The sequence below is a fragment of the Lactuca sativa genome, chromosome 9 (assembly GCF_002870075.4).
Source record: "Lactuca sativa cultivar Salinas chromosome 9, Lsat_Salinas_v11, whole genome shotgun sequence".
NCBI classification, from domain to species: domain Eukaryota; kingdom Viridiplantae; phylum Streptophyta; class Magnoliopsida; order Asterales; family Asteraceae; genus Lactuca; species Lactuca sativa.
In genome coordinates this window covers 6,093,839-6,121,440 of record NC_056631.2, presented here as the reverse complement: position 1 = coordinate 6,121,440, position 27,602 = coordinate 6,093,839, and the positions used below count along the sequence as shown (strand labels likewise).

General features: G+C 41.8%; 1 protein-coding gene and 1 non-coding gene across 2 annotated transcripts; both read right to left on the bottom strand.

Moving 5' to 3' along the window:
* Positions 1–464: 464 nt before the first annotated feature.
* On the bottom strand, positions 465–571 carry LOC111886459 (small nucleolar RNA R71). The gene has a single exon (XR_002848476.2). It is a non-coding gene; the product is annotated as a small nucleolar RNA R71 (small nucleolar RNA).
* Positions 572–24,508: 23,937 nt separating this feature from the next.
* LOC111910823 (membrane-anchored ubiquitin-fold protein 3) lies at positions 24,509–27,177 on the bottom strand. The gene is made up of 5 exons (XM_023906641.3): positions 27,000–27,177; positions 26,604–26,718; positions 25,978–26,204; positions 25,602–25,772; positions 24,509–24,808 (listed from the first exon to the last, which is right to left on the bottom strand). The coding sequence occupies exons 3-5, from the start codon at positions 26,108–26,110 to the stop codon at positions 24,753–24,755; spliced, it is 360 nt and encodes a 119-aa protein (XP_023762409.1). The 5' UTR covers positions 26,111–26,204; positions 26,604–26,718; positions 27,000–27,177; the 3' UTR covers positions 24,509–24,752.
* Between the last annotated feature and the right edge of the window lie 425 nt (positions 27,178–27,602).

Here is a 27,602-nt window from a genome sequence, read left to right as displayed (position 1 = left end):
ATATTGAGTACGAGACCGAGGAAGAAGAAGAGCCTACATACGAGCACGAAACCGATTCCGAGGAAGAGTTAGCTATCACAATGGCTAACATTGATGAAATCCCCATGGGAGAATGGAAGAAGAGGATGCGCGACGACACTGGCCCGAGACTTGTGCAACCCGCAATTCCCGCGACTGCTACTTTCGAGCTAAAGGGTCATATCCTAGCTTTAATTAAAGAAATACCTTTTTATGGAAAAGACCATGAAGATGCCGACAAGCATTTGGACGAAGTCAATGATGTAGCCGATTACTTCAATGTTCCAAATGTGCCCCGCGTGACTCAGCTACTTCGTATGCTTCCGGTGACATTCAAAGGAGCTCCAAAAGACTGGCTCAAGTCACTTCCCCCCGGATCAGTCACCACTTGGGCCAAGATGAAAGAAGAATTCATTGATCACTTTTTACCACCTTCCAAGATAGCCAAGTTGAAGAAGGCCATTGCTAACTTTGAGCAACAAGCTGGAGAGTCGCTATATGAAGCATGGGAGAGGTACAAGAGCTTACTAAGAAACTGCCCACACCATGATCTAAATAGCCAGCAAGAAGTCTCCATCTTCTATGATGGAGTCAATGTCACAACCAGGCAGTTACTAGACTCGCAAGGCCCGCTCACAAAGAAGCCGCCCCCGGTGATCAAAGAATTGATTGAAGAATTCTCTAAACACTCTAGAGAATACCACAACCCTAGACATGATGTCACAAGGGGAGCTGCTTATGCAGCTACTGAAGACTTATCTGCGGTCATGGCTATGCTAAAAACCATGGATAGGAGGATGGATAAAATAGATCAAACGATCCATGCTATTCAGGTGGGTTGTGAAAACTGCAATGGGCCTCACCTCACTATAGACTGTGATTTAGATGAGAATGGCAACAAGAAGGTGCAAGTGTTGTAACAGCCCGGATCTCCAGGTATTTTATTGTTTTAATATTTTGAGTTTTGAGAAGGGACTCGGCGAGTTGGAGCTCAGACTCGCCGAGTAGGGTCGCGATTCTGGACGCGGGATTCGTTCGGACTCGGCGAGTCCAGGATATGGACTCGGCGAGTCCATGCTGTTTAATGAAACCCTAATTTCTCGGGTTTGGGACCTATTTAAATGGCCTTATGGCCGTCATTTGCATCCATCAGTCCATAGAGAGAAACCCTAAAAGTGCTTTAGCGATTTGAGAGTGAAAGGAGGCATTTCTTGACATTTGTGTGTTGTTTAGCAAAGAAGAAGGAGGCTCTAGCCAAGAGGAGGCAAAGGGGGCTGCTATTTGGTGGATTGGAAGCTTGACCCTTCAATCTAAAGGTATAATTTCGACTCATCTCCTGTTTTGTGAAGTATAACCGATTTTAGGGTTTCTTGTGGCCTTGTTGAGTTGATTTGATGGCCAAATAGTCCCATGCTAGTGATGAGACTTCGGATCTGGATCCATAGAGGTCCAGAGAGTCTCATTCTTCAAGCTTTATAGAGAACAATGGAGGTCATGACCTTGTGTAGTGAGATTTGTTGAAGATTCTTCATAATTAGGCATATAGAGGTTGTTAATGCATCAATGCTAGGACTTTACGTGATGAATCAGTCTAGGAGGGCCAGATCTATGAATTGTTGGAGTAGATCTGACCTTAGAAGCAAGTTTGAGTGATTGCATGGATTGGACTCGCCGAGTCCGATGAGCAGACTCGGCGAGTAGCTTGAAGATTGCCTTGGACCGGCCAGAGGGTGGTCCAGACGAGTCAGGAGTTGACCCAGTGAGTCAGGGCGAGTTAGAGAGGATTGTCATGTGATCTGAGTCGAGCTGGGACTCGCCAAGTCGTTCTTGAGACTCGGCGAGTTGAGTCGGGGTGGTCCCGCGATTCTTCCAGGTGGAACTCGTCGAGTCAGGGGAAGTACTCGACGTGTAGAAAGGGAATCCTAGAGAGTTGGTGAGAACGTCTAGACTCGCCGAGTTGCCGCGGGCACTCGCCGAGTCCGGTCAAAGTTGACCGTTGACCGTTGACCTGTGTTGACTTCTTAGGGATAGTCAACCTTAGAGATAAAAGTGTTAATTAGAGTCTTGTGATGTTATAGGAGGAGTAGAGCTCGGAGGATCGAGTACGAGGGATTTCCAGAGATCGTGAGATACTGAGACACGCGAGGTGAGTCTTCTCACTATACTTTACCTTGAGTAGGTAACCAGAGTTATGTGGTAGAGTATGTGTATGTTATGTGTATGCTATGTGTTGTACTACATGATGTCTATGTGATTTATGTTGTGCATGCTTATAGAGTTGGAACCGGGAGGTTCCTAGAGTTAGAACCTGAGGGTTCACAGAGTTGGGTGCACGGACCCATAGAGTTATGGCCTTGAGTGGCTAATATGTGTTTTATGCGTGGTATTTTGGGGAACTCACTAAGCTTTGTGCTTACAGTGTTAGTGTTGTTGTTTCAGGTACTAGCGATGACCGTGGGAAGGCGCCGGCTTGATCTGTACACACATAGAAGAATTCGATATAATTATGTGATCTTGGGATTTGTATGATACATATTGGAATTTGAAATTTGATGTTCTATGAAATTAAGAGAGAAATGCTTTTATAAATTGTGAAAAATAAATTTTAAAATTTTCAGTGTTACAAGTTGGTATCAGAGCCTTGGTTTGAGGGATTCGAGTACACCTTCGGGCGTATTTGAACTCAAACTGAGGATTTGAGATGTATTTTCAAAAAAAAAAAAAAAAAAGTAAAAGATTTTCGAAAAACGCAGAGCAAGAGATGTGTGTACGATCAGTCAGCGCCCGAACGGTAATTTCCCAAAAATCCCTTTATATATTATGTGATATTGATATTGATATGATGTATCCGCATGCTAGAGTAGGCTAGGTATTGCTATTAGGACTAGAGTGGCCTGATGTGTGATGCCTTAGCCTAGAGAGGGGTGAGCTGCTATGAGATGCTTGAGAGTGAGTAGGTAGCAGCAAGGGACTTATGAGAAATCTATTAGGGAGTAGTCTATGCATGATAAAGTACTTGAGACCTGGGATCCAAAGAGAAGGACTTGGAGTGTATTCTGGTGCGGTGCGGACAGTAGTATTGGGCCCGTACTACTGGAAGCACCGGAGCAGTGTGCAGCCTAAGTCAGAATCTTTGGAATGCCAAGAATCAAGGAGAAAAGAGTTGTCGAGTGTGAGCATACTCGTGTGGATTCTAATTTATCGTATGTTGTGTTTCAGAGGTAGATCATGGTGAGGACACGTTTGATGCCCGAGAGCAGTGGTACCAGTGAGGAGGAGATCCGCCGGATCATTCAGGAGGAGGTGGCTGCGGCCATCAGGGCAGAGATACCGGAGATGTTTGGGTCTATAAAGACCACCTTGATTGAGACGTTTGATGAGCGTTATGCCGCTCTTTCTGAGGCTGCTGCTGTGGCTACCGCAGCGATTGCTACTGCGAGGCCGCAGGGTGGGGATGCGTTGCTGTTCCGTGAGTTCAGCAACACAAAACCACCAGAGTTTGATGGTACTCAGGATCCGGTGGCAGATATGAGGTGGATATCTGATATTGAGGGGTGTTTCTTCACTTGCTCGTCTCCTGAGCATTTGAAGGTTCGGTTCGCGCTGAACCAGCTTCGCTTGGGAGCGAAGGACTGGTGGAAGTTTGTGACAGCGCATTATTCGCCTGCTGAGCTTTCTGCGGTGACCTGGGAGAGGTTCACCACTATGTTTCGGGATGAATACGTTCCCCAGGTGGAGAGGGAGCGTTTAGCACAGGAGTTTCTGACCCTCAAGCAGGGTACTGAGTCTGTTACAGCAATCACGAGGATGTTCCACGAGAGGGCGATGTTCTGCCCTGAGCACGTGTCCACTGAGCAGGCACGTATGAGCCGCTACTTGAGCATCTTGAGGAGGGATATTCAGGAGTTCGCTGCGAACTCCTCGTACCGGACATTTGCCGAGCTTCAGGCAAATGCCCGGAAGAGGGAGATTGAGCTTGAGACCCAGGCCAGGGAGGAGGCAGAGTCTCAGGGGAGGGATCGGCGACCGGCGTTGTCGCAGCCGGCCGCCAAGCGGGCCAAGCCTGCTGATCCCAGACCAGGGAGCCAGAAGGGCCGCGCTTGCGGAAAGTGCGGCAAGGGTCATGACGGAGTCTGCCGAGCAGGGTCTTGCTACAAATGTGGTAAGGAGGGGCACATGGCCAAGGACTGCCCCAAGGGGTTTGCAGTGTGCTTTCACTGCAACCAGACCGGACACCGGAAGGTCGAGTGTCCGCAGTTGCGCGGAGCATCTCAGGGGTCTGCTCCTGCCGCCACCAGAGTTACTGAGAGTCGGCCTGTGAAGGCCGAGGCGCCGAGAGCTCGAGGGAGAGCCTTCCAGCTGACTGCGGAGGAGGTCCGCGCTGCGCCCGATGTTGTGGCTGGTATGTTTCCTTTCGTGTATTTATTTTGACATATGATGTTATGCTTATATTATGTTATGTGTAGGTACTTTTCTTGTGAATTCCGTACCTGCTTTAGTGTTATTTGACTCGGGTGCGAGTCGGTCTTTTGTATCTTTGGCCTTTAGCCAGCATATCAGTGCTAGTCGTGAGGCACTGAGTCGGCCTCTGAGAGTCTCCATAGCTGATGATAGAGTGATTTGTGCCACAGAGGTTTTCCGGGGATGTGTGTTAGAGATCTTCGGGATTGAGTTTCCGATTGAACTGATTCCTATTGCGATGGGCGATGTTTGTGTCATTGTGGGCATGGACTGGTTGAGCCGATTCGGCGCGATTATCGACTGTGAGCGTCAGCTGGTGACTATACGAGACCCTAGTGGGGGAGTTCTTTCGGTGTACGGTGAGGGTACACGTTCGGGATCAACCTTTTGTTCGGCCGCCAGGGCGAGGCAGTGTCTACAGCAGGGCTGTAAGGGTTTTGTGGCGTATGTGATGGATACGCGAGCGACTTCCGAGAGACCGAGTTCAGTTGGGGAGGTACCGGTGGTATGTGAGTTTCCAAATGTCTTTCCCGAGGAGCTGCCGGGAGTACCTCCTGTGAGGCAAGTAGAGTTTGGTATTGATTTGGTTCCGGGAGCTGCGCCTATAGCTAAGGTGCCTTATCGTCTTGCACCTCCAGAGATGCAAGAGTTATCCTCGCAGCTTCAGGAGTTGCTGGGGAAGGGATTTATTCGGCCGAGCAGCTCGCCGTGGGGAGCACCTATTCTGTTTGTCAAGAAGAAGGATGGTTCACACCGGATGTGTATTGATTACCGGGAGTTGAACAAGCTGACGGTCAAGAACCGTTACCCGTTGCCGAGGATCGACGATTTATTTGATCAGTTGCAGGGAGCATCTTGGTTTTCCAAGATCGATTTGAGGTCGGGATATCATCAGGTGAGGGTGCGAGACGGGGACGTCCAGAAGACAGCTTTCAGGACGCGTTATGGGCATTATGAGTTTGTGGTGATGCCTTTTGGGCTCACCAATGCCCCGGCGGTGTTCATGGATCTCATGAACAGGGTATGTAGGCCGATGTTGGATCGGTCGGTGATTGTATTTATCGATGATATTCTGGTGTATTCGAGATCTAGGGAGCAGCATGAGGAACATTTGAGGGAGGTCCTTGGGGTACTGAGATCGGAGAAGCTTTATGCAAAGTTCTCCAAGTGTGATTTCTGGTTACGGGAGGTCCAGTTCCTAGGACATCTCGTTAACCAGGAAGGGATTCTGGTCGATCCGGCCAAGGTTGAGGCAGTGATGGGTTGGGAGGTGCCAAAGTCACCCTCTGAGATCAGGAGCTTTCTTGGATTAGCAGGGTATTATCGGAGATTTATCAAGGATTTCTCCAAGATCGCAGTGCCGCTCACCAGGTTGACCCGGAAGGGTGTTGCATTCTCATGGGGTCCCGAGCAGCAGACCTCCTTTGAGACACTTCGCCAGAGGTTGTGCGAAGCCCCGGTATTAGCTCTCCCGGAAGGGATGGAGGATTTTGTAGTATATTGTGATGCATCGATTTTGGGGTTGGGTGCGGTGTTGATGCAGAGGGGTCATGTGATAGCATATGCATCGAGGCAGCTGAAGCCTCATGAGACAAGATATCCCACGCATGATCTAGAGTTGGGGGCAGTAGTGTTCGCCCTCAAGATTTGGCGCCACTACTTATATGGGGTTCGATGTACGATATACACGGACCATAAGAGCTTGAAGTACTTGATGGATCAGCCCAATCTAAACATGCGTCAGATGAGGTGGTTAGATGTGGTCAAGGATTATGATTGTGAGATCCTGTACCACCCGGGCAAGGCCAACGTGGTGGCCGATGCGTTGAGCCGCAGGGCGGAGAGCACTCCATTGCGAGATGTATGTTTGAGATTGACCATGATAGCTCTGGTATTGGATGCCATTCGTGGGGCACAGGCCGGGGCTGTGCAGCCGGAGATGCAGAAGAGGGAACGGGTCGTTGGTTTGGTTTCAGAATTCGTTACGGATGGGCGAGGGCTTATGACTTTTCAGGGTCGGATTTGGGTACCGTTCGTGGGTGGTACGCGCACTTCCTTGATGGAGGAGGCTCATCGGTCGAAATTTTCGATCCATCCGGGGGCTACGAAGATGTATTTGGATTTGAGGAAAGAGTATTGGTGGCCCTGTATGAAGAGGGACGTCGCGTGGTTCGTTGAGAGGTGCTTGACCTGCCGTAGAGTTAAGGCCGAGCACCAGAGACCGCATGGCAAGTTGCAGCCATTGGAGGTTCCCGAATGGAAATGGGAACAGATCACTATGGATTTCATCACCAAATTGCCGAGAACTGCCAGGGGAGTTGATGCAATTTGGGTGATTGTGGATAGGTTGACGAAGAGCGCTCACTTTCTTGCCATCAGTGAGAATTCTTCAGCAGAGAAGTTGGCAGAGTTATATGTGAGAGAAGTGGTATCTCGACATGGAGTGCCGATCTCGATTGTTTCAGACCGTGATGTGCGCTTTACTTCCAGATTCTGGAAGAAATTTCATGAGGAGTTGGGTACTAGATTGCATTTTAGTACCGCATATCATCCCCAGACAGACGGTCAGAGTGAGCGGACGATTCAGACGCTTGAGGACATGCTTCGAGCATGTGTGTTGGATTTTGGGGGTAGCTGGGATGCGTATCTACCCTTGGCAGAGTTTTCCTACAACAACATCCATCATTCGAGCATTGGTATGCCACCCTTTGAGCTGTTGTATGGTAGGAGGTGTCGGACCCCCATTTGCTGGGGAGAGGTCGGGCAGAGAGTGATGGGCAGTACCGAGATCGTGCTTCAGACGACAGAGCAGATTCAGCAGGTCAGACAGAGGTTGTTGACCGCCCAGAGTCGACAGAAGAGTTATGCAGACAGACGTCGGTCCGAGCTTGAGTTTCAGGTCGGTGACTTCGTTCTCCTGAAGGTCTCTCCTTGGAAAGGGGTGATTCGATTCAGGAAGAGGGGCAAGTTGGGGCCCCGGTATATTGGGCCATTTCGCGTGATTGCGAGGGTAGGCCGGGTAGCCTATCGTTTGGAATTGCCAGCGGAGTTGGGGCAAATCCACGACACTTTCCATGTGTCGCAATTGAGGAAATGTATTGCCGATGAGTCGGCAGTAGTTCCATTAGAGGATATTCAGGTAGATGCGAGCTTGAATTACGCCGAGAGACCAGTAGCCATCAGAGATCGGAAGATCAAGGTTCTGAGGAACAAGGAGGTACCTTTGGTGTTGGTTCAGTGGCAACACCGGAAGGGATCAGAGATGACCTGGGAGCCGGAGCGCGAGATGCGGGCTCAGCATCCGGAGCTATTTTAGAGCGAGACTTCGAGGGCGAAGTCTAATCCTAGTGGGGGAGAATTGTAACAGCTCGGATCTCCAGGTATTTTATTGTTTTAATATTTTGAGTTTTGAGAAGGGACTCGGCGAGTTGGAGCTCAGACTCGCCGAGTAGGGTCGCGATTCTGGACGCGGGATTCGTTCGGACTCGGCGAGTCCAGGATATGGACTCGGCGAGTCCACGCTGTTTAATGAAACCCTAATTTCTCGGGTTTGGGACCTATTTAAATGGCCTTATGGCCGTCATTTGCATCCATCAGTCCATAGAGAGAAACCCTAAAAGTGCTTTAGCGATTTGAGAGTGAAAGGAGGCATTTCTTGACATTTGTGTGTTGTTTAGCAAAGAAGAAGGAGGCTCTAGCCAAGAGGAGGCAAAAGGGGCTGCTATTTGGTGGATTGGAAGCTTGACCCTTCAATCTAAAGGTATAATTTCGACTCATCTCCTGTTTTGTGAAGTATAACCGATTTTAGGGTTTCTTGTGGCCTTGTTGAGTTGATTTGATGGCCAAATAGTCCCATGCTAGTGATGAGACTTCGGATCTGGATCCATAGAGGTCCAGAGAGTCTCATTCTTCAAGCTTTATAGAGAACAATGGAGGTCATGACCTTGTGTAGTGAGATTTGTTGAAGATTCTTCATAATTAGGCATATAGAGGTTGTTAATGCATCAAGGCTAGGACTTTACGTGATGAATCAGTCTAGGAGGGCCAGATCTATGAATTGTTGGAGTAGATCTGACCTTAGAAGCAAGTTTGAGTGATTGCATGGATTGGACTCGCCGAGTCCGATGAGCAGACTCGGCGAGTAGCTTGAAGATTGCCTTGGACTGGCCAGAGGGTGGTCCAGACGAGTCAGGAGTTGACCCAGTGAGTCAGGGCGAGTTAGAGAGGATTGCCATGTGATCTGAGTCGAGCTGGGACTCGCCGAGTCGTTCTTGAGACTCGGCGAGTTGAGTCGGGGTGGTCCCGCGATTCTTCCAGGTGGAACTCGTCGAGTCAGGGGAAGTACTCGACGTGTAGAAAGGGAATCCTAGAGAGTTGGTGAGAACGTCTAGACTCGCCGAGTTGCCGCGGGCACTCGCCGAGTCCGGTCAAAGTTGACCGTTGACCGTTGACATGTGTTGACTTCTTAGGGATAGTCAACCTTAGAGATAAAAGTGTTAATTAGAGTCTTGTGATGTTATAGGAGGAGTAGAGCTCGGAGGATCGAGTACGAGGGATTTCCAGAGATCGTGAGATACTGAGACACGCGAGGTGAGTCTTCTCACTATACTTTACCTTGAGTAGGTAACCAGAGTTATGTGGTAGAGTATGTGTATGTTATGTGTATGCTATGTGTTGTACTACATGATGTCTATGTGATTTATGTTGTGCATGCTTATAGAGTTGGAACCGGGAGGTTCCTAGAGTTAGAACCTGAGGGTTCACAGAGTTGGGTGCACGGGCCCATAGAGTTATGGCCTTGAGTGGCTAATATGTGTTTTATGCGTGGTATTTTGGGGAACTCACTAAGCTTTGTGCTTACAGTGTTAGTGTTGTTGTTTCAGGTACTAGCGATGACCGTGGGAAGGCGCCGGCTTGATCTGTACACACATAGAAGAATTCGATATAATTATGTGATCTTGGGATTTGTATGATACATATTGGAATTTGAAATTTGATGTTCTATGAAATTAAGAGAGAAATGCTTTTATAAATTGTGAAAAATAAATTTTAAAATTTTCAGTGTTACAAGTGTGCTACTCAAGTGGAGACCGATATGATGAAGACTGGCGCAAACAAAAGAAATAATGGCTCCCTTATGAAGACTACAAGAAAGCCAAGGAGGAAAGGTTTAGGCAAAAAGGGAGAGGGTTCTACCAAAAGGAGGAGTCGGTGCAAGAAAGGAAGCCAAGCTTGGCAGAAATGCTCACCAAATTTGTAGCTGTTTCAGAAAAAAGACATAGTGACCATGATGCTGCAATTCAAGAAACAAGGACCATGCTTAGGAACCAGCAAGCATCTATCCACAATATAGGAACGCAGCTTGGGCAACTTGCTTAACAAATCAACCAAAGGTCACCGAGCGAACTTCCTAGCAAAACTGAAAATAACCCACGAGGCGTGCACATAAACACAATCACAACAAGAAGTGGGAAGATAATCACTCCCCTGGCACCTATTCATACTGAGTCATCCAAGAAATCACAGAAGGAGGAGGCAGAAAAGCAAGCAGAGAACCAAGACATACAATCTGACAGCCCTACTCGCCGAGTACCACATATGGACTCGGGGAGTACATCACAAAATACCACCGAACAGATTCCTGAAAAACTTTACCAGCCTCCCATGCCATACCTAATCCGAGCTAAGAAGGAGAAGCAGGAAGAAGAGTATCAGAAGTTTCTAGACCATATCAAGACTCTTCAAATAAACATACCCTTCATTGAAGCCATCATGCAAATGCCCAAGTATGCAAAATTCCTTAAGGAACTTCTCACTAATAGAAGGAAGATAGAAGAAGTGAAGAAGGTAGTACTCAATGAAAACTACTCAACTGCTATGCTAAATAAGCTACCAAAGAAGAAAGGTGATCCGGGGAGTTTGACTTTACCTTGCCAATTTGGCAACTTGGCCACCATTCATGCCTTAGCCGATTCGGGAGCAAGTGTGAACCTAATGCCATATTCATTCTTTAAGAAGCTAGATCTCCCAGAACCAAGACCAATTCGCATGGCAATACACTTGGCAAACAAGACAGTCACCTTCCCAAGAGGCATATGCGAAGACATATTAGTCAAGGTGGACAAATTCGTCTTTACCGCTGATTTTATCATTCTAGACATGGAGGCAGATCCACAAGTGCCAATCATCCTTGGAAGGCCCTTCCTCAACACGGCAAGTGCTATAGTAGACATGAGGGACTCAAAGCTCACCTTGCGGCTAGGAGAAGATTCAGTCACATTTGGGGTAGACCAAGCTATGAAGTATTCAAGGAATAGTGACGACACGACATTCTCAATCGATATGCTTGACGAATTATTGGAGGAAGGCATAACTGAAGATTCCAGCAAGTTCACAACTAATGATGAAGAATTTGATCCAGAAAAAGACTTGATGGAAATTGAAAGACTGCTGGAAGAAGCAGATTATGAAGAATTGGTAAAACAAACTAACAGTTCTACTCGCCGAGTAGGACCGATATACTCGCGGAGTTCCTCTGAAGAAAAGGCAGAAATCGTGAATACAGCCACAAACTCGCCGAGTACCCTACCTGCACTCGGCGAGTCCAACATTCAGAACCAAAAAACGGAGCTCAAAACTTTACCAGAACATTTGGAGTATGCTTTACTTGAATAAGGCAACCAAAAACCTGTAATCATAGTTGTTGACCTGTCCAATTCTGAAAATGAAGAGCTAGTGCAAGTGTTGAAGAAGCGGAAGCGGGCCATAGCATGGAGCATCACCGACATCAAGGGAATCAGCCCATCTTATTGCTCCTACAAGATCAATCTGGAAGAAGGAGCAAAGCCGGTTGTATAGCACCAAAGAAGGTTAAACCCGAACATGCAAGAAGTAATCAAGAAGGAAGTGGTCAAACTCTTAGATGCGGGAATTATCTATTCCATTTCCGACAGTCCATGGGTGAGTCCGGTCCAAGTGGTGCCCAAGAAAGGAGGGATGACGGTCATAACCAACGAAAAGAACGCACTAATTCCGACACGAAAGGTAACCGGTTGGAGAGTGCGCATCGATTATCGAAAGCTAAACGATGCCACTCGTAAAGACCATTTTCCCTTACCTTTTATTGATCAAATGTTAGAAAGACTATCGGGCCATAGCTACTATTGCTTTCTAGATGGATTTTCGGGTTATTTTCAAATACCCATAGACCCAATGGACCAAGAAAAGACCACATTCACTTGCCCAAGTGGGACTTTTGCTTATAGACGCATGCCCTTTGGGTTATGCAATGCACCCGCGACTTTTCAAAGGTTTATGACAGCCATATTCCACGATATGGTGGAAAAATTCATGGAAGTTTTTATGGACGACTTTTCCGTTTTTGGATCTTCTTTCCATGATTGTCTCACAAATCTTGACTTAATGCTTGCTAGGTGTGAAAAAACCGACTTGGTCCTCAATTGGGAGAAATGTCACTTTATGGTAAAGGAGGGTATAGTTTTGGGTCACAAAGTTTCCAAAAAGGGAATTGAAGTGGATCGGGCAAAGATTGACACCATTTCCAAATTACCCCCACCAACTAATGTAAAGGGCATTAGGAATTTTCTAGGACACGCGGGTTTTTATCGGCATTTCATAAAAGATTTTTCCAAAATAACTAGACCTCTAACACAATTACTACTAAAAGATGCACCATTTAATTTTACTAAAGAGTGTTTAGAGGCATTTGGATTTTTAAAGGAAAAATTAACTAATGCCCCGATCATTATTGCACCAAATTGGAACTTACCATTTGAGATTATGTGTGATGCTAGTGACTATGTATTAGGAGCTGTCCTTGGTCAAAGGGTTGATAAGCACTTTCAACCCATATATTATGCTAGCAAGACTCTAAACCCAGCCCAAGAAAATTACACCACCACTGAAAAAGAATTATTAACTGTGGTGTATGCTTTTGACAAATTCCGCCCTTAATTGGTTTTATCTAAAACTACTGTTTTTACTGACCACTCGGCTATCAAGTATTTGTTTGCAAAATAGGATGCCAAGCCAAGACTGATACGATGGGTGCTACTTCTTCAAGAGTTCGACATAGAGATACGAGACAAGAAAGGAATGGAGAATGTAGCAGCTGACCACTTGTCAAGACTGGAGAACCTGCAATTGCAAGAAGATAAAGATGGAGACGACTTCCCGGACGAGTATATTATGGTGACCGTGGGAGAAGAGCCATGGTTCGCAGACATAGCTAATTATTTAGCTACAAAATACATCCCAAAATATTTTAGCAGTCAACAGAAGAAGAAATTCTTTTCCGAATTAAAATATTACTTTTGGGACGAGCCATACATCTTCCGGAGTTGTGCGGACGGGATCATACGAAGATGCGTATTCGGGAAGGAAAGCCGGAAAATATTAGAGCAATGTCATAGCGGGCCCACGAGTGGACATCATGGAGCACACTACACGGCAAAGAAGATCTTTGACATTGGGTTTTATTGGCCCACAATTTTTAAAGATGCAACCCAATTTGTCAAAGAATGTGACGCTTGTCAAAGAGTAGGAAACATTTCATCCCGAAATGAAATGCCACAACATAGTATCCAAGTGTGCGAGGTGTTTGATGTGTGGGGAATTGACTTCATGGGACCATTTCACACGTCTAAAGGAAACAAATACATACTAGTGGCGGTGGATTATGTATCCAAATGGGTGGAGGCACAAGCATTACCAACAAAAGACGGTTGGGTGGTGGTGCGTTTTTTAAGGAAATTATTTTCACGATTTGGAGTCCCGAAAGCCCTTATAAGTGACCGAGGCACACATTTTGCCAATGACCAATTGGAAAAGGTGTTAAAGAAATATGGGGTAACCCATAAGTTTTCCACATCATACCATCCACAAACTAATGGACAAACCGAAGTGATAAATCGAGCCTTAAAGCGAATTTTGGAGAAATCAGTGGGGAGCAACCGCAAGGAATGGTCGGATAAGCTAGATGATGCACTTTGGGCTTTTTGGACAGCTTTCAAAACACCTATTGGTACTACACCATATAGGTTAGTTTATGGAAAGCAATGCCATTTACCGGTGGAGCTAGAACACAAGGCGTTTTGGGCTTTGAAGAGGTGTAACTTCAACATGGAGGAACTAAAGACCAACCGGTTAATGCAAATGAATGCTCTTGAAGCGCTAAGGAATGATGCATACTCTAGTTCATGGCTTTATAAAGAGAAGACCAAGATGTGGCATGACAAAAGGATTAAAGATAAAGAAATTCATGAAGGCCAAAAAGTGTTGCTCTTCAACTCACGACTAAAGCTTTTCTCGGGAAAACTCAAGTCAAGATGGGATGGTCATTTTCTAGTGAAGAAGGTGTTTCCACATGGTGCTATAGAGCTACTATCAAGAGATGGCACGCCTTTCAAGGTCAATGGTCCTAGGGTTAAAAAGTATGAAGAAGGAGTCCCTCGGAATGAAGGAATGGAAGAGGTGCTGCTGCTGGAAGGGATTGCAACCACGTAGAAGGGGAGGAGTCCAGCTAATGACTCCCTAAAAAGAAGCGCTTCTCGGGAGGCAACCCGAGTTTCAAGTTTGCATTTTCTTTCCTTTCCTTTATTTTCATTATTTTTTTCTTTTCTTCATCTATTTTTGAGAATATAACTGCTTGAGGACAAGCAATGCCTAGAGTGTGGGGTGGATGACTTAAAAACATGAGAAAATACACTAATTTTTCAAAATTTTCAAAATTCTTCAAACTGCAAGGTTTACTCGCCGAGTAGGCACATATACTTGGCGAGTACCTACCCGAGTAACCCGAAAAAACGCGTAACTGTAATTATACTCGGCGAGTACCTGACTTATTACACGATATCGTTCTAAGACAAGAGCTACTCGCCGAGTCCAAGCTACTACTCGCCGAGTAGACTGCCAATTTTCGATTTCCAGAATTGCTTTGGGCACTTTCACTGCAACAACTACCCACTTTTTGTGAGGATTTGCCACTGGAGATTTTCTTAAGAGCTTGTTCCGTGAAATTTTCGAGCTGTCAACCACACGAGACATGACACCCAAGCCATGGATGAGCTGTTCCCATGGCTAAAGTCAAGAGAAAAAGGAGCTAAAGAAGAGAGTATCAACCTATCGACTGCTACCCCAGGGGAGTTTGTTCCAATTCCCTCTTTATATTTGCATTTTTTTTGCATAGTATGCAATGAGGGAATTGCATAAAATAAGTGTGGGGTTGGTCACATATTAGAAAACTTAGAATCTTAATTTAGGCTAATTTTAAAAAAATTGTTGCATACCAAAAATATTACTTAAGGATTTAATTTAGAAAATTTTGGTAAAAGCAAATCAGGATTCCATATTAGAATTGTGTTGATGATTGCATGAAAACCCAAATGTTTAGTTGAGCCTATACACGTTCTAGTGCATTTGTGGCTTCCTTATTCCAATGAAATCATGGGACAAAAACACGACCCCGCTCAACCTGAGGGATACAATATGTTTAGCAGCCTAAACCTGAAATGTATCCAGGAAAATTATTATCATTAGCCAATAAAGGTTGAGATTGAGCGCCCCTGCTTAAGCATGTACAGATTTGAGTGAAAAAAAAGTGAGGTACATGTAAAAAAAAAAAGAGAATTACAAGAAAAGTTTGAAGAATTTTGGAGCAAATAAAGTGAAGATCAAAAGATCAAAATTCCAAGAAATTCAAAAAGTTGAAGATACCAAAAATCAAACAATAAAGGTGGTGAATTTAAAGAGATCAAAGATCAAATTATGAAGAAAGTGAAGAATTTAAAAGAGCTCCATAGTGGTATCGAAAAGTTGTAATTCTAGATTATGTATGCTTGGGTTGCTCAATTAAAAATACCTTGAGGGTAAGAGGTTTTTTGCGGATGGATTCGGAGGGTTGCATAAAATGAGCATAGTTCGGGGTGAGTGGGCGAATGTTTATGAGGATTGTGAGTATTTGGAGTATGGGGGTCCTTAGGAAAAATTTTAGACACAAATGTATGCGTTGCGGTCTTGGCATAATGGCTGGGTTAGATTGGAGTTGTTATATGTGATTTTGATATGTTTAAAATTTAGTTTTGCTTGGGGGCAAGCAGAAGTCAAGTGTGGGGTATTTTGATATGTACATAATTAGTTAGTTATTTAGCATACATTTTTATTCATTTTTAACTAATTATGTGAATAATATGGACAAAAGGTACTTAATATTGTTTAATTTTTGTTTTCAGTCCAAAAGACATGCTTGGGAGTGAAAGGGAACAAGGTAAAGCAATTGAAGACCAAAGAGTGAAGATTAAGGGACAAAAGCTAATTTACTCGGCGAGTACACGAGTCTACTCGGCGAGTCCAGCTGAATATTCCAGAAGATAGCCACGACTCCTAATTTAAGACGGATAACAACGAGTCTACTCGGCGAGTTGGGTCTGCTACTCGCCGAGTACACCCTGTTTTGAGATATCTATAAAAACCAAGCCTTTATCCAATGGGACTACTTTTCTGGCAATTTTTGAAGATCCTTCTGCGATTGAGAACCCTGGAAGACGCTGAGGAATTCTAATCTTCAACCTTTTGAAGAATTGAAGCAACTAGGTTAATCATTCCACTTAGCTTTAGGAATTGAGTATGTCTAATCTAGTTAAACTTGTTTTATTGTTTGTTTTTACTGCAACTATGAGCTAAATACGTTTTTGTTTCTGTTTGGGGAATACCAAGGAACTCCTATGGTTTAATTCTTAGCTTTTGATTAATTGTTTCTTGGTGATCTATTAAATTAAGTTTGTTAAAGAACCTTATGCATTAATCACAATTATTTTCTGTTAATTGGAAGACAATTAAGCTGCATGAACATCTCTTAGTTGTTAACCTCATATGTCTATGTGAATACTAAATCGTATGCTTAGGAATAATGATTATGAAACTAAGATTAATAAGACAATAGTTAGATTAATGTGTGAGCTTGTTTGAGAAACCATCAAACAAGAGGTTAATTGAACCACTAAATTGATTAACCACTACAAATCTTATTTAATCCAAATTGTTAATCTAGGGAATTAATTAGTTTAAACACTTGATCACTGCTTGAATTAATTGATTGTCTAAGGGTTAGGAGTAATGAACATGAACCTAACCATTATAATTGGTAGCCAATAACAATTAATCTATCATAAATACAAAATAACCATAGGAGTGAATTGGTTGAACCTAAATAGAAACATCTTTTTCAAATTTGGTGAATTAGTTGTTTGCTTTAGTTAATTGGTTAATTAAGTGTGCTTAAGTTTCTAGTCTTGCAAAACTAGAAGAAAAACCTTCTACTTTCATTAATTGTTTTAGTTAAAATTAGTTATTAGTTTAATTTTCCGTTCCCTGAGTTCGATACCTTACTTACTAAACTATACCACTAAAAGACAGGTTCACTGCCTTTGTGTGCTAAATTTACTAATAAAAAGTAGGAATAAAACAAGTGCATCTAACACACATCAGTCAGCATGCAGAGTTGTGTAGATTCAGGAGTTGGGAGTTTGGAAACTTCCCAACAATAGCTTCTTGTATCCGGATTAGTAGACGGTTGGTGTGGGAACCAAGCCGAAGACTTCCTCGACGAAACGCGAAGTATATCAAGGAGATAAGATGTCGAGGTTGATGCAGTATTCAATGACTGAGGGCTGGTTTTAAGAAATCAGGATGAGGAATCACTAGCAGGATGAGGAATCACTAGTATGACTAGGGATAGTCAGGATGTCCTCGGAATAGTAGTAGAGTGTTGTAAGTCGGCGGGGGTAGCCGTAGCATTCACTAGCAGTTAGATAGTAGTAGAGTGTTGTAAGTCTGCGGGGGTAGCTGTAGCATTCACTAGCAGTTAGATGATAGTAGAGTGTTGTAAGTCTGTGGGAGTAGCCGTAGCATTCACTAGCAGTTAGATAGTAGTAGAGTGTTGTAAGTCTGCGGGGGTAGCCGTAACATTCACTAGCAGCCAGATAGTATTAGAGAGTTGTAAGTCCGCGGGTGTAGCCGTGGCCTTTATCAGGTTGGTAGACAGCATGAGCGCGTTGTTGGGCCGGGGGGGGGGGGGGGAAGCAGTAGTACCCACCCGTTCGGGTGCAGTAGTGAAGATATGGGAATCCACGGGTTAGATTTCTGATTTCCCAAATGGTTCAGATATGGTTAAGTCGGCGATTTGTCAGTAGATCGTCACCTCAGTTATGAGATCAGAGTAGTAGTGGACCGTTGGGGTTCGGGTATGTTAAGGGCTACCGTCAGTCTGGGAGCCATCATGTTGTTAGTCGTGGAATTGATGATGTCAGGATGTGACGTTTGGACCTGATCGGTGGATCGGAAGGTTGTTAGAGCCACAGTGACAAGATAACTAGTGGAAACTAGTTCCAGAGAAGGATTTCGTTCAGAAGTCGTGGGAGCGACTAAGTAAGGAGTCCTTTGACTCCACAATTGAGTTGGAACTCGGTGTTGCAAATAACCGACGAATGATTAGAGACCAGGAAGGTCTCGAGATATTTGGGAAGCAGCCATATGGCAGTTCAGTGTTTCAGGCAGTTCAGTGTTTCAGATGGTTGCAGTGTGATGGTCAGTATTAGTATGTGTGTTGGAATGCAAGTGCTGACGGTATAGTTGGTTGATTTGGAAATGACAAGTCCCTCTCAGCAGGATCAGTTGAGCCTTCTGCCAAGTATAAGTGATTTGTAAGGATAGCTAGGCAGGTAGCTTTTCTTTCAGGATGGAAGGCTCGAGTTAGTAGGAGTTGAGTAATCAGATGGGAGATAAGCAAGCTGGTTCCAGCAGCATCGTTTCAGTATGAGCGGCAGAGTGGATAGAACAGTTATATATAATCGAAGTATCTTCAGAAGTCGCTGGAAGCAACTAGTAGGTTGCGATGGGGTGTAAGGACCGGTGGGAGTCCGGTAACTCAGATATCGGCAGATTAGTTGGACCAGGGTGGTCTTAGTGCATCCGGTAGGCGGATGAGGAGTAACAGAATTTTCAGTCGGAGGAAGTAACGTTAAGGAAATTATGGAAAAGAGAAGAATTCAGTATGTACCAATAGTAGTGACCAGCATTGTGAGTGGCTGGAGTGATGGACAAAAGGGTTAAAGACACCAGGCAGGGTGTTGAGGCGGATTGCAGGTCAGTTGATCATAGAGAACTTCGAGGATGAAGTTTAGTTTAAGTGGGGGAGAGTTGTAACACCCAAAATCAGAAAGGTCAAGAAAGGAAAGGAAAAACCCTAAGTTAAAGAGGGTTGACTCATCGAGTCCAGGGAGGAACTCGGCGAGTCGGAGCGGGATCCGGGTGTAAAGTAAGTGACCGACTCGACGAGTCGGCAAGTGGACTCGGCGATTCTGGTCTGGGTTGGGAAACCCTAGTTTCGGGACTTGGTACCCTATTTAAGCATCTTATTCTCTTCCCTAGGGCTCATTTGCGGCTCCTATAGTCCAGAACCAGAAACCCTAAGCCTCCATTGTTGCTCATTCAAGCTTTCTTGCCATTTTGGGTGATTTGAAGGAAGAAGGAAGAAGGCACCCATTGGGGATTCAAGGATTGGCAGTAGATCCAGAGTTTGTGACGTCTTCCAGAACATTTGAAGGTAATGAGTCGCTACCTTCCCTCTTTTACATATAGAGCAACCTTTATCATGAGATTTGGAGCTTTTAGGACAAGTTTATGAACCATTTCGAGTTAGAAGCCCAGATCTGAAGTTGCTACTTCAGATCTATGTGTATCTTGGCCTAGAGAATCATAAAGCATCAGTCTATGGGTTGATTGTTGAGCCCCTTTGTCTCAAACCCTAGTTTATAGCGTTTTGAGCCTAGATCTCCTTAGCTACACGTAAAGTTTGCCACTTTACGTGAGGAATAGGCTTGGGAAGGGTAGATCTACAGTTTGGAGTCCATGCATGACTCAAAAGTCCTCTGCATGTATGTAGATCTGAATAGACTCGGCGAGTCCTTCGAGTGGACTCGACGAGTAGCATGAAGATGAGGAGGAACTCGGCGAGTGGGATGAATAACTCATCGAGTCGGATGAAGTTGGGCATGAACTCGGCGAGTCGGAAGAACAACTCGACGAGTTGGTTGAAGATTGCCTTGGACACGACGAGTCTATTCATGGACTCGGCGAGTCAGGTCGTGAAACCCCAAACCCTTCGAATTGAGACTCGAATCAGTGAGTCGGGTGGAGACTCAGTGAGTTGGACAGGACATGACTCGAAAATCGTTGGACTCGACGAGTCATGGACTGACTCGGCGAGTCGAGTCGCGAATAGAAGGACCCTGAGCATATGAACTCGGTGAGTCAGTAGGTGGACTCGGCGAGTAGGGTTGACCTGGAAGGTTGACTTTGACCAGAGTTGACTTAGTTGACTTTTAGAGGACTGTTAGACTAAGTGTCATATTGATATTGGTAGCTTAGAGAGCTGGAGGAGCAGCGGCTCAGGGGATTGTCGATTAGCAGCCAGAGGATTATCGGCAGAGCTCAGCAGTTCAGGTGAGTTTCCTTCCAGTAGGAACGGGTCTAAGGCCACAATGCCGGCCCGTTTAGCTAGCAGTAGTTTCCGGATTTTGATCCGATGCAGTAGTTAGTATGTTTGATGCCTTCGTGGCTCAGACAGGATCTATGTGTTATGTGTTTCGGGCTACGGCCCGATGCAGTATGCAGTATATGTGTGTTCATGCTAGTTGATATGGTTATGTTATGTTATGTTCAGTTAGTCCGGACTTCGGTCCGATGCAGGGGGCAAGGCCCTAGTTAGTCCGGACTTTGGTCCGATGCAGGGGATAAGGTCCCAATCAGTTTTCGAACTTCGGTCCGATGCAGGGGGCAAGGCCCCAGTTAGTCCGGACTTTGGTCCGATGCAGGGGACAAGGTCCCAGTCAGTTTCCGGACTTCGGTCCGATGCAGGGGGCAAGGCCCCAGTTAGTCCGGACCTCGGTCCGATGCAGTGGGCAAGGCCCAGTATGTGCTTTATATGTTATTGTATGGTATGTGGTAGATTGGGGGAGCTCACTAAGCTTCATGCTTACGGTTTTCAGTTTTGGTTTCAGGTATTCGGTTTTCAAAAGAGGAGCTCGGGAAGATTGCAGTGCACACACCATAGTCAGTTAGCCTGGGAATGTTTGACTCTGATAATGAGATTATGTTTTGAATTAATACTCGAAAAAATTATGTTATGACTTATGATACAATTTTTATAAATATGATTTCTGTAATGTTTTTTAAGAAATTTTTAGTCGTGATTTTTGGGTCGTTACACTTGCGACTCGGCGAGTTCCTTCAGTCCTTAAGCCATGCAATGGCTCCGAATTACATATCCAAGCTTCTAGGGCATGCTTTTCACGTAAAGTTGCAGACTTTACGTGCATGCATGACTAAAAAGGCTCTAATGCCAAATCTAAGCTCTTAATGGGGTTTCATGCACAAGGAGGACCTCATCCACGACCAAAACAGAAACTTTATGATTCTAGAACTTGAGAAGGTCCCAGATCTGAAGTTACAACTTAAAATCTAGCCCATAGCTCACCAAATTGACTCCAAAAATCCATAAAACCCTAAAACTCAACCACAAAGAGATCTAGAAGAAAAGGGGAGTAAAGATTGCAACTTGATACCTCCAAAAGATGCTAGCTGAGGTAAGTTCTGTTTCCCACACCTTCCTTGCTTCAACTCCTTTGTTCTTCAAGCTTTTCCCTCCTAGCCAACCTTCTTTCCAAGGCTTAAAACACACCAAAAAGAGTACCACACGAATTAGGGTCTCACTAAGCTCTCAAAGACTATAAAGAGGCCAAAGGGGGCTTAGGCCTCCTTAAATAAGGTGCAAAACCCCGAGATTTAGGGTTTCCTCTGCCAGCTCCTACTCGTCGAGTCCCTCCCTGGACTCGGCGAGTAGGTCACTAAACACGCGATCCCACCCCGTTGCTACTCGACGAGTAGGGCAACCAACTCGTCGAGTAGGACTTACAACCAAAGAACCTTTTATTTAAATCCATACCTGAGAATCGGGGAGTTACACCGCTCCTCGTTTTGATGATTTTGTTTATGGGATACTCTGATATAAAATATTTTGGAAACATGTTTTGTAATAACTATTGAATTTGGAAAGCATTTTAAAAGTTTAAAATTGGCTTGATTTTTATGGGTGTTACAATATGTGATGACCAGTTGGGTCTAGCTATTATTATTGTGTTATGTTGTTTATGTGTGACTGAGACTTCGGGTAGTCTCCAGGGTTGCTGATAACGCATAGTTGTTTATGTGTTGTGTTGTATGAGATATCTTGGGGAACTCACCAAGCTTTGTGCTTACGATTGTTGATTATATGTGTTTCAGGTACTTCTGAGGATTGCGGGAAAGTGAAAGTCTAATTATACACACTATCTTGGAGATTTTATTACTGGGCATTTCGTAGCACTCTGATATTTGTGATAATGATTTGTATTTTATACTTCTGATTTTTTGATGGTTTGGTTTATGAACAATATTTTGGGTAATTTAAAAATGAAATTTTTGGTTTGAAATTTGAGGTGTTACAGTTATTGTGTTTTTTAGTAAATAATTCTAAATTTTCTTCAAATTAATTTAGTATATATAAAAAAATCTTCATGAATGTCCTTAAAATTTAATCATATTAATGAAAAAGCCATCACTAGTTGTTTATTTACAACTTGGCCTAAAAACTAATATTAACCAGGCACAATAGTTATTTTGCAAGTATTTACTGTTTTTTTAGGCTTTAACTACAAAAAAAAAATGAATTTTGGGTTAATAAAGCAAAACTTTTGGGCTTAACCCCCCGTCTTCTAAAAACAACTTTCAAAATGTAAGGTTTTTAGTTAAAACAAAGTTAATGTAAATGATTTTGCATTAGCGTGTTTGACACAGAACGTTTAGGAGCTTCTAACTTTTGACAAAACGCTCTATTTTAAACTAAAATGTAAAAGCTACTTCGTGTAGCGTAAAACGCTACTGAGCTTTTAAATTAATTTCTATAATTGCTCTTATATATATATATATATATATATATATATATATATATATATATATATATATATATATATATATATATATATATATATATATATATATATAGTTTTAAATATTTCAAAAGTTATTAGTCACTATATTTGTGAAATCTTGAAATTGAAAACTTTATCCCAAATTGATCTTTTAACAACAAAATACTATCAACTAAATAATCTTTAAATTATCATAAAATAAAAATCAATAATATATAATTTGTTCTTTAAATTATTTATTTATTAATCGTGTTCAACAAGTTAATTTTTTGGGGGGTTCTTAATATACCATTAAGGTATATTTTAGCCGCATAAACTCATAAGGGGGAGAGTACGGTTTGGAAATATTTATGGGAGGTACCGCTGGTACCCCCCAATGAGCCATTCCTTATTCAAAGGTTTAATAGTTGTGGGTTGAATGGGTTTAATAAACGGCTTCACTAACTCGATCCTCATTTTCAATTCAAGCAATAGTCACTTTGTGCATTATGCATCAAAACTTGTACCAATACAATTTTATATGTTTTTTAATTATTTTCTAAATTAGTTTGTATATTTTTAATATTATGTAAATTAGTTTTGTATAATTTTTATTAGTTTGTGTTTATTTTAAAATAAAAAATTAAGTGGATTGAATGGGTTGAGAAATACAGGATTTTCATGTGTTATGGGTTGAAAAAGATGGAAGAGAGATGAGAGAGAAATGCTGATGTGGCGCTGATATGACAGTGGGTTGAATAGGTTGGGAGGGTAGGACTCCCTCTACCCTAAGGGAGGAGGGAGTAATTCCTTCCCAACTCACTGCCGCATCATCTTTTCTTTTTTATTTTCTTCATCTTTCCTAACCCACAACACACGAAACCTATATTTTTGAACCCACTCAACTCATTCAATTAAAAAAAATACAGAACAATCAAAGGTAAAATCTTAATTAGATATAAAATTACCAACAGTACCACTCCTGCTTCAATGAGTTGGTTAATTGGTTTCACTAACCCACTTCATCATCTCTTTCTATTTTCTCTTTGTACCATGTGCTTTAAAACTTATACCTTAGTTGTTTTGTTTTTATTTTAACTGAGTGGGTTGAAAAGGATATGATTTCCATATGTTGTGAGTTGGAAAAAATAAAGAAAAAGAAAGAGACAAAAGTTGATGTGACAGTGGATTTGAAGGGAACGACTCCCTCCTCCCTATATGTTCGTACAGCAATACGGTGTACCGTTCCAAAAATGTATAAACTGTACTTGTTCACTACAAATGTTACTTTTGCTCACCATAACTAAAAGATGTTAACATAAAAGCCCAAAAGTTAGTCAAAATTTGATGGTTTTACATTAGGTTCAATTGTATGTTCATTAATGACTACTAATTGAGTAGGTTTTTTTTTCCCATAAATAACATTAATCTTTTGGTCACCATAACTAAGAGATATTAACATAAAAACCCCAAAGTTAGTCAATATGTGATGGTTTTACATTAAGTCCAGTTTTATGTTTATTAATGTCTACTAATTGAATAGCTTTTGCCACAGATAACATTTATCACCTCAAACACCTCATAGTCGGTTGCCCACACCATGTTTAAAGATACCGTGTCATAATTAAGATGAGTAGATGCTACAAAAGCAAAAACATCACACCTGTAAACCTGGCCAAAACCTTCTTATTTATTGAATTAATTTTTCTAATCTACAACTTAGATAGTTACTTCATCCCAAGGATTTTTCCCCACATATCAACACTAAGATGCAGAATCAAAACAAGATGCAAAATCTTCCTACTTAGGACAAAACTCTCAATTTTGGACAAACTTTGAGGCTTTTGTGTCAATATCCAACATAACCAATAAAACAAACAGATGGTCATTGGTCACACCAAGAAGGCAGATTTGTCAACATGTCGTAAATTTGAACACTTTTAACCTAAAATGTGGATTCACCAACCATTTGACACTATTCAATTTTCAGCTAAAAGATAAAACCATCATCCAAATCATCGGCTCATGTTTAGGCAAACAGCCTGTATCATTAAAAATACATTAAACTTGAGAAAAACATGTCTCAAGTTAAAAATGTGAACTCCTCAAAAACAAATCTCTCTCTCTCTCTCACACACACACACACACACGCCTGTTTGAAAGGATTTCAATATACAAGAAATAGAAAAACGAAATACAACAATTGCAACATTATAAGGCATTTCAGACACCAATTCATCTTACAGATGTCTACAAGATTGTGCATCCACATGAATTCAGTTTTCCAGTCTCATCTTGTTTTTTGGCTGGCATCGCATAAAAAAGAATTATAATTTATAAGACATGGAATTATGAAATAAATATCATTAATTTTCATTAAAGGTAGTAAAATCATAAAAATGGTGTAAAAAATAGTGCAAACACAAAATACACTCCAACCCATTACACTATTTTTAACATCAAAAACAATAGTTTTGGCATATTCCATCTACCTTTTTTTATAGATTTCCAAAAAACATCCCTTATTTTTATTAGCTTTTCACAAACTTGATAAAACTCTTGTTTGGATTATTAAAAAGCACTAAAATTTTAAAATAAGTTTCACTCATAAAAGATTAAATTTTATATACACAATAAATTAATATCATTTTAATTTATAACATAATATCGCAATGTATAGCACCATATTTGGTGTTATACTATTATTCATCCACACCAAACTTAGTGTAACAGTTGGTGTTGGGTTGGAGCAACTCTATACCAAAAATGGTTTAAAAAACTTTAAATATTATTGTAATAATATAGTTTTAGCAATAATATTTAACCCACTTGTCCCATATTAAAAAATAAATAAATAAATAATCCATGTGACCCGTAGACCCGCTGGTTTTACCACTTTGTATGTATGTGATGCACATTCAAACTATGTATTCTATAAAACTAATATGGCATTTGCATGTTTCAATTCAGAGTACAATAAGTCAAAATAGAGTTTAGGTAATGTCTGGAAATATGAAAAAAAAACTAATATGGAGTTATGATTGTTTTGAAAAAAAAACTTTCACCAGAAATAACATGAAAAAAAGGTGAAAAACTGACCTGACTTCTTTTTATTGAGAACAGGTTGAATGACAACATGCATTGTGATTACTCCTCCTGCAAAGGCACCATCACGGACTCCAGATTCTGATAGTGTCTTATTGTTCTCCAAAACTTTTCCCAAATGAATAAGCTTTACGTCATTCACTGTCTTGGGTACTACAGATTTACCTATTAATAAATAAATAAAAAAAAAAGCAGAAAAAGAGACGAACAGAAAAGAGATCAGCATTCATGTTTTACATTTTTCAACAAGCAATATGCTTTTTGAAAGTGATTAAGAGAAAAAGAGATGAAAAGACAACATTCACAGCCAAAAGGATAAAGACATAATAAGATGAGTGAATCTATGCACATGAAAAAGAAGATCTCAGACCTTGAGGCCACTCAGAAACAAGCTTTTGCTTAAGAGCAGATACAGTAGTTGATGATGCGTAGTTGCTATGGCCTATATCTGTTCCATCATATATTCTGAACTTAAGTTCAATATGCTCATTGCTTACAGCCATTATATATGTTTTCCTCCAAATCACACTTCAGGATAGGCTGCTGCAACTCTTCAATAAAACAACCAGACACAGGAATATGTCTCTCCCAATTCACCTGCACAGAGTTCTCAAAGTTTGAATATCATATAGCGTTGTTCAAAAAGGAAAAACAAACTATTACTACTATAACAACATAGAGCAAATTATTAAGTTCAATGTCATTTTCGTTTCTTCTCTCTGTCTTCATTCTATGATTGCTCGGATGAGGGGGCTTCATTTAATGCAGAAGAAACCTTTCACAAGCAAAGCCCACGTATCTTGACAATGACCCCCTCCCCCCAATTTTTTTGATACTAAATTCAAAAATCAATTCTAAAAGACAGGCACAATGTTTATTTTCTTCTTTTTGTTTACATGGAATTGACATATCCCAGCAAAGAAACGATCACCAGCCACAAACAATTATAGTATAATAGACAAAATCAAGATAAATCATCTTCAGTGGAAGCCAAACCTGGAAAAGTCCGTAATCACAAAGAACATGGGCGGATAATACATTTGAGTTACTTCTTCCAGAAGAGACTAAGCACTTCATATGATCCAATAGCTGGCGATACACTAGTTCGTTACTGCCACACAAGATTTTAAAAAAAAAAAAAAAAAAAAAAAAAAGTACCATCAAGATCAACGAAACCTTTTTCTAAATTTCAAATTACTACGAACATCCCAATCATTCGGAACATTATAAATAGATCTCCGTCAAAAAATGTTAAGCGACTCAGTGTGATCGATCCTAATCGTATAAAAGATAATGATAGGTACGAAGGAAAAAGTACAGTAAACTTTTCGTTCTCGCAAGAAAATATAACAGGGCGAATACTAAAGGTAGAAAGAGAACGGATGATTTGACCTGACGAAGACGCCATTGACAGATGAGAAATATGATCAGAAGCTTTGGTTTATTGCAGACGGTTAGGGTTCGGAAGATTGACGATAAATTCAAGCAATTTCTGGTGAAGCTTTTTCCATTTTCGTTCCGGGATATTTTTCGTCACCCTTTTTCGGTCTCGCCTTATTTGTTTACTAGAGCAAATGGAGTAAAATAATGTAATAAAAAACTAAAATATTACTATCATTAAAAATAAAAATAATTCAAAAAAATCCCTAAAGTTTGGTTCTAATGTAAAAATCATCCTTAATTTTTTTTTTCTTTTAATGATTAAGCCGAAAATAATGGTAAACCTTTGCAAAATGATATTTCTACCGTGTACAATGACCATTTTGCATATATTTACCGATTTTTTTAGGTTTAATTGTAAATAAAAATCATGGATCACAAACGAAATGATTTTATTTTTGAAACTTTTCCCGTTTATATATACTAAATTCATTTATTAAAAAAGTCATTTATTTATTGAAAAGCTCCATGGATTTTTTTTTTTTTTGTTTAATGATACCCTTTGATCTTTGATCTTTCATCATTGTAACCTATTTTTCATTTATTGTAACCGGT